This window comes from Hakea prostrata, chromosome 2 (genome assembly GCF_041222555.1).
Source record: "Hakea prostrata isolate BN-2017 chromosome 2, UWA_Hpros_2, whole genome shotgun sequence".
Taxonomy (NCBI): Eukaryota; Viridiplantae; Streptophyta; class Magnoliopsida; order Proteales; family Proteaceae; genus Hakea; species Hakea prostrata.
In genome coordinates, this window is record NC_142601.1 from 59486646 (window position 1) to 59499524 (window position 12879).

The 12879-nt window shown below is 37.4% G+C and overlaps 1 protein-coding gene across 5 annotated transcripts in view; it reads left to right on the plus strand.

The window, feature by feature from the left end:
* Positions 1-12879, plus strand: part of LOC149025330 (protein ENHANCED DISEASE RESISTANCE 2-like) — a 115553-nt gene that overhangs the window by 49973 nt on the left and 52701 nt on the right. For 4 of the 5 annotated variants that reach the window (XM_089145554.1, XM_089145553.1, XM_089145556.1 and 1 more), the window contains 3 exons: positions 1402-1466; positions 8772-8843; positions 10029-10202. In XM_089145554.1, coding sequence (XP_089001680.1) covers positions 1402-1466; positions 8772-8843; positions 10029-10202 — 311 coding nt within the window. The remainder of the gene's footprint in view (positions 1-1401; positions 1467-8771; positions 8844-10028; positions 10203-12879) is intronic. The other variant, XM_089145555.1, reaches the window with a different exon arrangement.

Here is a 12879-nt window from a genome sequence, read left to right on the forward strand (position 1 = left end):
CAAATGAATTAGTGTTTGTTGGGTAAGTAAACAAGGAGGAAATAATTGAGAAGAAGGGGGGTTGAGAGTCGGTTATGAGACAAAGTAAACATGTCTCATAATTCTTATATGTTTCTTTTATTAATAACAACATTGAGATTATAGAGGCCTCCCTTGTAGCCTTAGTTATGAAGTAAAATGCATGTTCAACAACTGAGATAGCTTTGTGTAGAGCTGAGATAGCCGATGACCTTATCCCCATTCTTTGTCTATCTATTGTCTTATCCTTTTGTGTTTTTTTCATATGTTTTAGCAAAAAATGTCTTAGATATATAATTTTGTCTTCATTATTGTGTTGACTCTAGTTGCTGTTGATATCCCGCTGGTTTCTCTGGTTTTAGGTCATTTTTTTTCCTTTTCTTTTGCATCAGAAACCAAAACCATCCAAAGTGATTATATTATTTTAAAGCCCAAGTAGATCGCATTTCATGTTGGTTGGAATCTGTTGGCTGATATAAGTCATTCCAAACAGATATAAGAGGCATATTACACTTCAGTAGCTTAGACCTATAGAACTATGTTATATTGTGGAATCCATAACATGTAGTTTTCCTCATAAATTGACAACTTGGTTTCAAAGCCCAACTCGGCCAGCCAAAAAGCGGAGTTGGACCGAGATCTTGCCTAGTTGGTGTACCCTTTTTTTGGGTTAAACCTAAGCATGATTTGGTGGGAAGCATACAATTACGGTGAAGTTCTGAAATATAGCGAGGTGTTGGTGAGATTGCGAGATATTAACCTGTATGCCATCTTGTCTTTAAATTCTCAAAGAAGAGATATTACCAATGACGTGCTTTCAATCTATGGTTTTGTTCTACTATTTAACAATTATGTGGAGAACTATTGTTATTTCTAAATTATGTTGCATTATGGTGTCGTTTATGTTCCAAGTTAACTTATGCATGTTTATGTTTACCCATAAAAAAAAAAACCTTATCCATGTTTATGAATTATTTTTTTATTCTATTTTTTTAAATGAAGCAACAAATGAAATTCTAGGTCTGTAAACGAAGGCTTTATTTGTCTCTGGTACTCTTCAAATTATCGTGTTGATAGTGCATTGGGTAGAACGTAGTGAGCAGACACTTTTCTCCTTTTTTTCTATAGCCAAAATAATAACCCAGCAATTTCACTCATTTTATTTTGGCCATTTCATTTGGGATTTAATATCCATATATGTTTTTGACACCCTGGGAAATGAAAATACTTTCCAAAATTTTCTCACAGGTTGATATTTTGAATGTTGTGATGAGATCCACTCTAATTACTGCTTGCTTTATGAGTTACTGTGTACAGTTTTTCCTTTTCTCTTGACCACTTCCATTATTTAAATTTGATCTTTAGATGCTATGTTATATCCAGGTGGCAATCCAAAAGGGATTTTGTCTTCTCTAGGCAGTGGTTTCGCGGGCAAGATGGAGCATATAGTAAGTTTCTCTGCTGGAAATTAAATGCTGTCCTTTATCACGAAGGTGTTTGGTGTTGCATTTACAACAAGTAGATACTGAGGTTCATGAAAGGTCCACATTATTCTGCAACAGGTAATGCATAAAATGATGCTTATATGTAATGAGCCTTAATTGATTTAGGGCCAGCAACCAAGATATAGGGTAGAGCTCTAATGGGTTTTGGGCTAGGTAGGTTTAAATGGGTTTGGGAATGCAATGGTGAAAGTTTGGTCAAGTTTCATTGAAAGGAATAAAAAGTTTCTCTCGGGAGAATTATAGGGTAAACTTGTTAAGTTAGGTTTTTGGGATTTAAGGTTCTCTGCTTGGGCAGCTAATTAGATTGAACCTAGGTTCTAATGCCTAGAAGATACTCACCAAGTTTGGTTGAATCTCCCATGGTTGAATCCTATGATATTGGGACTTGAAATTCCAGGGCTCTGGAAATTGGGATGTTTCTGGCTGGTCAAAGTGGGTTGAAACCTAGAGGGGAAGTACGTGAGCTATAGGAGTATGATCCTCCAAATTTGGCTGGTTTTTGATAGCGAGATTGGAAGATATGGGTGACTGGGTTTTAGGGTTGGAGGAAGTCCAAAATTCAAGAAAAATTAATAAAAGAATGCGTGACTTATGGGGGATAGAATATGCAGGCTGCCATGTATCTGGATGTTGGAGCCTTGGAGGTTGTCTTGAACTATGTAGAAGCGTGAGCTGATTGGTGCAGGTTGAAATCCACTTCCAAATTGTGGATCTTGCTTGACATCACAAAGAACCTTTCATCAAATGCTTGGAGTCTCATTTGATACAATATTCTCACTAAGAACAGTAAAGAGATCATAGATTTGGAGCAAAGTAAGACAGAAACTGATAAAATAAGCTGGTTCCTGTTCCAATCAATTTGGGGGCAGTGTTTTGCTTTTTTGGGGTGGGGTGGGGGTGGGGGGTGCAGAGGGGGCAGCTTTAGGACTTCAAAAGAAATCCTATTGAAATTAGGACATGGAATCAAACATAAACTAGGAAATAACATGGCAACTAACTAGGTCTTTTTGATTAGACTTCTATAAGCACAATAGATTTGAAATAAAAGACTTAACCTAAATGACCTTGTTGACTGTGATTAAAAGTTTGGACTCTTTATAAACTACCATTGGAATTGCTAACACTGAAAAAAGGGGGGAAAAATGGAAAAACAATAATGTCTTGAATTGCTATTTGGCAGCGAGCCTAGGTTTTACCTGTACTACTAAGGGCAGGCAACAAACTGAGCGATCTAATTTGGGACTGATCCTGCACCAATACTTGTGGTACTCTCATCATTCATATATGATATCTAATGTTGCATTAACGCTTGGGTTCATGGTTGTTAAGGTAACAGGACTACCTAAAGCAGTTGAGGAGTGTGGAGGTTAGTATGCTACAATATACACCTTGTACCATAAAAAAATAATATTAAGCCTCATAAAGTCATCAAAAAATCATTATCAGGTCACTACAAGTAATTAGAAATAAATATTGAGCTACATAATGTAGTCTCAATTGAATGAGGTCCAAGACCAAAGTCTTTATTAGGATCTTGATCATATGGGGCGGAAATATATGGTTTATTGAAATCTGGTTAGGAATGGGTCGGCTTAAAAAATAAGAAACATTCCAAATGGAGCTACGGTTAGCTTGATAGGATGGGGATACACGTATGAGTGTAATTGTCAAGACACTTTGGTGACTTGGTCGACCTGGGCACCTTTGGATGCCTTGCTCACCTAAAATTAGTTAGGTATCCTATTTTGAATGTTGTACTAAAATGTAGAATGACTTCTTGACCATAGTGTTTAAATGGTTGAAAATAGCATTGGTTGCTTTGTGAGGAATGTTCAGTGATGAGCACATTTATGTGTGAAATCTTAGGGCATAAAGCATGCATTTTACACACTTTGAGTGGAGCTACCTTGGGTTTTATGTTGTTTTTGTAGATTTTATGAATTTTTAGGACTTGAGCGAATATCTGGAGTTTTGGGCATTAAATATGCGATTTTACACATCAAGAGGTCCGTTCAAATTCTCAAGTGCGAAAGTGGGCCTGATTTGGAGCATGATGGGCTAGAGATGCAATTATGGGCCAACTCCAGAATATCTTGTAAAATTGGATTAGGATTTTTATTTTATTTTTCTTTATTGTAATTGAGAATTGTATGGGGCCCACAAGTAGTCAAAGACTAGGATTTTCTTTTTTTTTTTAGAAGATTTTATTTATTTCTCTAATTAGTTTTTTTTCTCTCTCTTCCCACTTTCTATTATTTTCATTATTTTATTTTATTCTTTTTCCTTAATTAACCCAAAATCGTTTTTCTAAAAGTATATATTTTTCTTCCTTCTTTCCTTCTTCCACTCTTTCTCTTTCTTCTCCACCTTCTCTATGTGTAACTCAATCTTAAGTTTTATTTTTTTTTATTTATTCTTTTTCTCCACTTTCCCTCTTAACATATTTCTATTTTTTTATTTTATTTTATTTCTCCCCACATTCTCTCTCTCTCTCTCTCTCTCTCTCTCTCTCTCTCTCTCTCTCTTTATTTCTAGCAATTTTAGCTCTTTCTTTCTTTATTTTTTTCTTTCTTTCTTCTTCTTTTATTTTACTCCTTATTATTACTAGTATTATTATGTATAATTATTTTATTTCTTTGTTTGTAAATTATTCTCCTTCTTCTATAAATATTACCTCCCTCTTAGGTCTAGTACACACTTTACTTTCTCTTTAGTTTTACTTTAGTCTTGCACTTTCTATTCTCTTTACTTTGCTTTAGGTTTTCTCTCGTTCTTTGATTAATTTGTGGGTTCTAGTCTTTAGATTGAATGTTTAGGAAGATTGAAGTTGTGTAATTTTTCTTTCATGCAAGTGTAATTCCTTTAGTTTTATCAATGCACTTTCAAGTTCAAGTTCAAATTCAAGTTTCAAGAGGATTCGCATTCTCGCTGGGTCTAGCAATTGCAGATCTAGTTTATTCTAGATCTGGTTGTTAGGGTTGGTTGAGATTCGAATAATTTATTCAAGTTTTGTTTGGAAGATGCAAGTAAGTAAGATTCTTCAATAGTCTTCTCTCCTCCCTCCATTCCCGCTTCTATCTACCCCTCCATATTCTTAATTTCGGATTTACTTTCAGCATTATTTATTGTTCTCCCTTCCCCTAGATCCTTGATCAAAGAAGCCTACAGTCGTGCCTCTCTTTGGTTAAGGCTTCCTTTTCCTTTTATTGCTTTGTTATTTACTTTCTGCCTATTCATTCATCATCTCGGACCACATAACCGGAGCAAGCCTACAGGCGTGCCTCTGGCTCCGGTGACGGGTGGTGTTGCATCTGCATTTTAGCTATGAACTAAATTTTACTGACTGCTTTAACATACTAACTGGTTTTATTTATTTTTTTCCTTTTTATTTTTATTGTTCGCATTTTTTTTTCTTGTCTTTTATTTATGCATTGGTTATGTTTGCTTTATTTTTCCTTTCAATTCGATTGCATTAGATGTATGGATTAGGATCGTTGGTTTAAGTTAAGTAATTAGTTAACAAAAATTGAATCATTCCACCCTCGCATTACTATTAAGAAGTTGAATTCTAGGTGGCATATCTCCCTGAGATCGACCCGTTAGCTACACGATATTGTGCGCTTGTGGTTATTTTATTTTGCAAACATTCAGCTTGATGGATCAGGAGATCCTCTGGATGGATGGGGATGTAACTTGGATAGAACTTAGGGTATGAATGTATGATGTATAGGAGTGATACTCAAATTATAGGCAAATCTGATGGTTAGAATAATTTAGAACTTACTTGGAAATTTGGGTGTTCTGGATAATCCTAGAATTCAAGATAGGGGCTAAAAACTTGGATCTGGGATAGTAAATTGATGTGTACTTTTGATAGGTTGAAGAAGATGATGTGTATCGGCCATGGAATGGTTTTTTGGGTGTCTTTAAATGGTTAATTTGGGCTATTGGTGGATTCTTATGAATGGGGTTTCTGAAAACAAAGATTAAAATGGGGGAAAGAAAAGAAGAAGACTCACATTTGATCCCTCTTACCTAATACAAGCTTCCCAAGCTTTATTTATAGGTATACCTTTGTAGGTGATGGACTCTGTCGAAGAAAGGAAGTATGACTTTAAACACCTGGCACCCACAATTTTCCATGTCATTGAATCACCACAGAATTGGATTTTATACAGCAGCAGGATGGACAAAAGGGAAAGAGGGAGCAGCTAAGTTGCACAAGTAAAATTTGTTAGTAATCTGGTGTACTATATTCATCCATTGGGTGGGAATTATAGGGGAAACAACCTTATAATAGAAAGTTCTAAACTTAGTAGGATCTGAATAAGAAGTAGGAATTAGTAATAGAAACAATCAAGCCCTATGTTTTGACTCGGACTTTGGAATTTAGAATCAGAAATTAAAACAGACATAGGATAGACTTCTTACTAACTTAAGAAAGCTTAAGAAACTGCCTAACTTTGAAACAAACTAGAATTCTTGACTACTAGGTGGTCTAACTAATTCAAATCAGCTTTAAACTTATTTAAAATAGAATTAAAATAACTGCCTTATTGTTGTACACTTGCACTCAACTCATTTATTCTTGTTTAGGTCCAATAAGTTGACCGACTACTGACTCAAGGAACCAATGGCCCGTGGCGTATGCTACCCATCCCTAGCGTATTCCCTAAGAAAAAAAAAGCCCAATTTGGTGCTAGACTTGCATCATCATATCAATCATAAAAATCAACACAGACCTAGATGACAACAAACTGAAGGAGTAAGTTATTGGAGGTTTGAAACAGTAAAAAGTAGTTTGTTTATTCTGTTTTTGGAATTTATCATGATCATGGTATATCTGGTCTGACATTTGATTGATATTAAAAAGGGCGAACCTAGTGCTGCAGGCTTCTGCATAAGTAGAAGTCCCCCCAGGGGCAGGGGAAGTTTTCCTATGCAGCCTTACCAAGCAATTTTTGCTGAGAGACTGTTTTGATGCCTTGACCTCAAGCTACAATTGTGATATTGTTCTTTAAAAATACCATTTTATTTATTAGTAGTTAACTACTTTCCAAAATATGAAATGTTCTTGTTACCTAAAAATTTTGACTACTCAGGTATAGCACAAAACCGGTTTTCAAATAAATCCACACTGCTTACATGGTTCAAGATCTCTGCCTCAAGGCCCATCTCACCAACTCAAAAAGTGAGTTGGCTCAAGATATCGGTGAAATCTTGTTGAGTTCGCAGCATCCCCCACCTTTTGGAGCCCCACTTTGAGGGGTCATTAGGTAATGAAACTTTTTATCCATCATTCCATCTTATTTCAGCCCCTTCTAAACACACTAATGACCTTAGGTTTTTGAAAAGAATAGTGTAAATGTGAGTTCCACATTGGACCCTAAGGAGATATCACTATGTTGAAGTGAAACCTTAAAATGGGCTATTGTACACAATATACTCATTTTATTAATGCTCAAAAGTTTTAAATTCAAATAAGTCTAATACATTACACATTTCCATAGTTCATTTTACAAAGTTAAAATAATAAGTCAAGTTATTAGAGTTAAAAACCCAGAGTCAAGACTTGAGATCCTATACGCTAAGCACATGAATTTATCTTGCACATCATTTTGTTTCGCTAAATGGAAAAAGAAGGGTATCTTGTGAGATCTTGTCCTCAATAGTTCTCCTTCCATGACTGTTAGGGACACTAATTACAGGAGGAGTTTTGGTTCAGAGTCCAACCAAACCTTATTTGGTGCACGCCGATGTTGCAAAAGTCGTTCTTTTTTGAAAAAAAAATTGTTATCAAAACTGACGAATATTTTACTGCATCTAGTTTTAGATGTTTTATCATTTATCATATAGGAATTATGATGTTTTTAGATATGAGAAAAATCAGCATTAGGAAGGTGAAATTTTCACCTACAGTTGGAAATCCAATTTTTGTTTTTGAATTGGGAGTTAGACATTTTATCCAGATGGTATTTATTTATCAATTTAGTTTTGCTTATTTTTATTAGCTTTAAATATTGGGTATTTTCTTATTTATGAATACTATCCCGAGTGGATGTTTAAGGCTAAACATGGTTCAATACCATTAAGGCTACAGTAATCTACTCCCAAAAATCTGTTTGGACTCTGGAGCCGCCTAGACGACAGCTTATGACTATGTTGGGGTTTACTTAATGTTTATATCAAACTCATACGATGATGTAAAAGTTTCATTCAATTGAACTGCATACACAGAAAAATATTCGAGGGAAACTCAAGTTTTGACCGGGTGAAAATGGAAAACGTAGGTGGAAAATTGAGAAATTTTGAGGAAACTTAGGACTTTTTTGTGCAAGTTTTGAGATCAAGTTTCGACAGGTTTTAAGGAGTATTTTAGGGTGGGACTCTGTATTTAAGCTAATTAAAGTATATAGAACACATTACCACATGCATTTTGCTAAAAAAGTCAATGTAGATATGTCATTCAATGTACATAACATCAATGTAGTGTTGTCCGAGAAGTACACTATAAACTTAACTACTTAAGCATATAACATTCAATGTATAATTTCTAACTTCAAAACATCAAATACAAAGTAATTGACAATAAAAGGAAAGTACAAATCAGTGCCAAGAGGAGTGCCTCGGTGGATCCATCCTGTGAACTGAATAGTACGATACCTGTAACATCCTCTCCTCTAGCCCACGAACATAGAAATCCCATGACATTTTATGCCTATGGTTGTCAAGGTAATCAACAACTGCAACTTTATAGGTATGGTCATCAACATGCCTAAGATAACAAGTCTGAGGGAATACGCAATTTGGATAGGGAAGTCCTAATGGAGGGGGTATTTGTCGTGGTATTTGGGGAAACATGAAGAAACAAAAAAATCGAAAAATTGTGAAAGTTATGAAACTTGCAGGAAAAAGTCTTAAGTTTCCATGAAATTTCCCAATTTTCCACAAAATTTCCCATGTTTCCTACAAAATTTGGGATTTTTTTCTCTCATGAACCAGCTGGTCCAGCAGGGTTGAACCAAGTTTCGAGGTCTTGACAGGTTTCAACAAAATTTTGACAATTTCGATCAAAACTTGGGATTTTTTTCAGTCCCCTAGTTTTTTGTTTAGAGATTCCCAAAATGGGAAATTTCCCAAGTTTTGACCGAATCTTGTTCTATGACTGCATATGTTTTCAAGTATTAGTTTTAGCATGGTGCTTTCTTGGTTATTTAACTGGTGGTCTTGATGTATGTATTGCTGCAGCGATATTGCAGTTTCCTGTTGTCCACAAGAAGCGACCCCCTCGATCTGGCTATCAACGTACACAAATTAATCGTGAGCATTTCTCTTTACCAAAAAGAAAATATCCCCAATTGTTTTCTTATTTCAGCTCCCCGCCCCATCTTCTCTTTTCTTTTTCTTTTTTTTTTTTTTCCTTCCTTGCTTGTACATTTGTTTTCTGTTTCACTTGAATGGTTGTTATGTTTCTGTACTGGATTATGCATATGTTGTCTTCTGGTTCTTTTGTCTTGTAGTTTTCATGATATGTTTCTTTTGGTTTCTCATCTTTATGTTTTAAAAAATACCAATATTCTTTCCCTTCTTCCCTTTCATGAATAGGCAACCAACTTTGACCTTTTTTGAAGGTATACCAAAAGCACAGAAGCAAGAGGCGAAATCATTGAAAGTGGAGATGATTGGTAGATGAAAAGGAAAGCAAGAAAGCTACAAGTAAAACAATGCCACCAATCCCAACATTTGCTACCAGCTACCCTTCACCCACCACTATTTCCCCGTTTCTTTGGTTTCTCATCTTTCTATTTGAAATACCAATGATCCTTCCCTTCCTTGCCCATTTTCATGCATAAGCAACCAATTGTGACCTTTTTCAGGAGTATGGCAAGTGCACAAAACCAGGAGGAGAAAGAACCATGGTAAATGGATAAAATTCGTTGATGAAAAAGAAAGCAAGAAAGCTATGGGGATGCTTTTAATCCCAGGGCCAGCACGTTCTACTCTTCACCCACTACTATTTCCTGCTCGTTCATGCAACCCCCCACCTCGACCAGTAAGACCAGAGAACAGCCTAAACTGCTGAGAGACAAGACAGCAGCAACCTCCATCATCTTCTCTGAGCTTACTTCACAAATTTCCCCATCCTTGGCCAACCAAAAGTTACTTCAATGCTCTGCTTATTTTCTGATAAATCACTGCTATTATGGAAAAGTGTAATCCTTTTACTTGCTTTGGGGAAGCTCCAGTCATTCATGTTTTAATGTTGGATATGATATATTAAGTTTTTTGGGCGTGAATCCATATTGAGTTGAGTGGGGTTTAATTCTACTGTGTTTACCTGGAAAATCCACATGGAGATTTAATTCATTGTAAAATTGTAGTAGCTAGCAAAATCCCTTGCTGATACAAGTGTAAATTCTAAGATGGCTGCGTATTTCATTCTTGTATGTGAACAAACATCAGGCTTCTCTCTACTGATTCCCATTTTCTTATCATTGTGTGTAGATTCCACTTGGGAGATGAGATGTCTTAATCTGTCATCAGCTTCAAATTCTGCAAGATGTTTGGTAACACAAATTTTGGAGGTGCCCTCATCTAGTAGCTGTTGTATGTGGAAGAAAAATCACTGGCAGGACTTTGAAAAGACAGTCTCTTATTCTTTGTTGTCGCAAGTTGCAGGTTTGGGTAACTTATCTTATATTATGTAATAGGAACCCAGGTTTGAGGTAATGAAGTTACCATTGAAGTGTAGAAATTGATTGAATTAACAGCAATCTCACTGCGATGCTGCTACAAGACTTGAATGAAAAATAAATGAAAATGTTGGATTGGAAATAACCACTAAAGTACCCACAATTAATGCTCATGGGGGTACCAAAATGATGCAGGCCTGGGATACAGCTGCTATGGTGGGCTTTCATGAAAGGAAATAAGAATATTAGGAAAGGGAAGAAGAGGAAGTATGATTTGGGAATTAGTTAGAAGAATTGGGGTTGGGAATAATTCAACTTACTGTTATTGTAGATGTTCTTAAATGGCAACTTTTAATAAAAGAAACTCTTGGGAAAGAGAAGAAGAGAAGAGAAGAAACCAAATAAAGGGATAAAAATCCTGTATGCACTGCTTAACAGTACAAAGTCTCATATAAAAAGTCATTCATAACAAATCATATTCATTAATCCGACCATCTAATGATGGGGGCAATGCATTAAATTTATATAGTCCTTCTAAAGTTCCTCATTTGACTAAAAAAAGGACTCATAATCACTCTAAAAGACAAAAGGTAAATGATGTCAAAACCAAATTCTATTTAATTATGAAGTGTCGTAATCTAACTCAAACATTGATTTTTTTTTGGGTGAATTAAGCCATTAACAATATATTAAACGATGAAAAAAGGATACAAAAAAAGAAAAGGAAATGGGGGGGGGGAGATCAATCAAGAAGATGATCGAAAAGTAGAGGAAAGCCCCCAGGATCTAAGAATAAGCCTAGTCCTTGGGGAGTCAGCCACTATGGGATGGGGGAGAGACGAGAGCCTAACAGAAACATCAAGACAGATTGCCTTCCAAATCAAGCCTATGGGGCGAGATTTGGAGGTCCATCTCCTGAGGTTGCGCTCCCACCACAAGTGGTGGATCACCGCACCAAAGACTAGCTTACCTACTTGGTCACAAATAGAGGAACCTGAAAAGGTTCTCAAGATTCAATTCCAATCACTTTGAAAACCACGAGGATGCCTTGACCAAGGCCAAATAAAGGAGATGGCTAAGGACCAAAGCGAGCGGGAGAAAGGGCAATAGAAAAAAGGTGATCTAAGTTCTCTGAATCTTTCCCACAGAAAATGCAGGTAGGTCAACCAAGATGTGGCGGCTAATGAGGAAGGTTTGGGTGGGAAGAGCTAAATTAAGGCTCTCCAAAGGGTAAGGGAGTGGCTTGGGATGTGACCTTTGAACTAGATTAGAGGGGCCCAAGGGACACGAGGGGATGGGGATCGGATGAGCTTCCAAGCAAAAGAGGTTGTGAAGGATTTGGTGGGAGAAGGAAGCCAAATGGTGAGGTTAGAGATAGAGGGCGAGAGGGGAGGTAGGGAATCCCAGACATGCATGAGGGTTGGGTGGGGGGAGGGGGACTAGGAACCATGGGAGATGAAAGAAGAGAGGGTGGCTCGAGGAATGCGGGCGTTATAGACTAAGCGGGGACCGAGATGAGTCATGAGAGTACAAAATGCCCATCGGATGCCACAGATCTAGCCAGAAAGAGGTGGAAGATCCTGGAGATACTAGGATAGAGATAGCTGACAATGCCCTAGGATGGAGTAGGAGGAGCATTCTCCAGACCTAGGAGGAGTTAGAGGGGGTAGGAGCAGTCCAAATGGAGTCCGATTTAAGAAGGTAGGAGTAAACCTAGGAATCCCAGAGGGAGTCTTACTTTGAGGCAATTTTCCAAATGAGTTTAGGAAGGAAGGCAATGTTGACATCCATGATGTGGTGGATGCCGAGGCCTCCTTCAGAGATTGGGTGGCAGATATTGGACCAGCTTATAAGGTGGACGAAATGGGAGGACTCTTTGCCTTTCCAGAGCAAAGCACAGAAGAGGGATTCCATGGAATGGATAGAGGATTTAGGGATGAAGAATTCCACACCAGTAGAGATAAGAGGATTGGAGAACCGACCGAATAAGCACCACCCTACCGGTAGGGGGAGAGAGGGCAACCTTGACGGATTCCCACCTTGGAAGGAAAGAAGGCGGCAGGGGAGCCATTGGTGATCATGGAGAAGACTGGGGTGGAGATGTAGATTTCGATCCAATGGATGAATGCGGGGGGAAAACCCATGACAGAGAGAACCTCACTGATAAAGTCCCAGCGGATAGAACCAAAGGCTTTGTGGAGGTCAACCTTTAGGAGAGCCGCAGGGGAGCGGGAGGCACGGTCGAAACCTCTAACAATCTCCGCAAGGTTTAACTAGTAATCCCATTTACCAGGATTACCTATTTACTTCCACTTTATGGGCTAATAAATTAGGCTCATTACATAAACAAACCCAAAACTAAGAGCCTTAGTGTTTATAGAACCCACTCATGCGCCAAAACTAACAATTCCAAAGCTCAATTGACCCTTTTGGGCATTCTTAACTGCGTCACAAGTCCTCCCGACTCTGACAGAATCTGACTAATCCAATTCTTGATGGGCTTATACATTAGGCCCATTACATAAATAAACCCAAAGCTAAGAGCCTTAACATTTATAGAACCCACTCAAACGCCAAAACTAACAATTCCAAAGCTTAATAGACCCTTTTGGGCATTCTTAACTGCATCACAAGTCCTCCCGACTCTGACAGCAATCTGACTA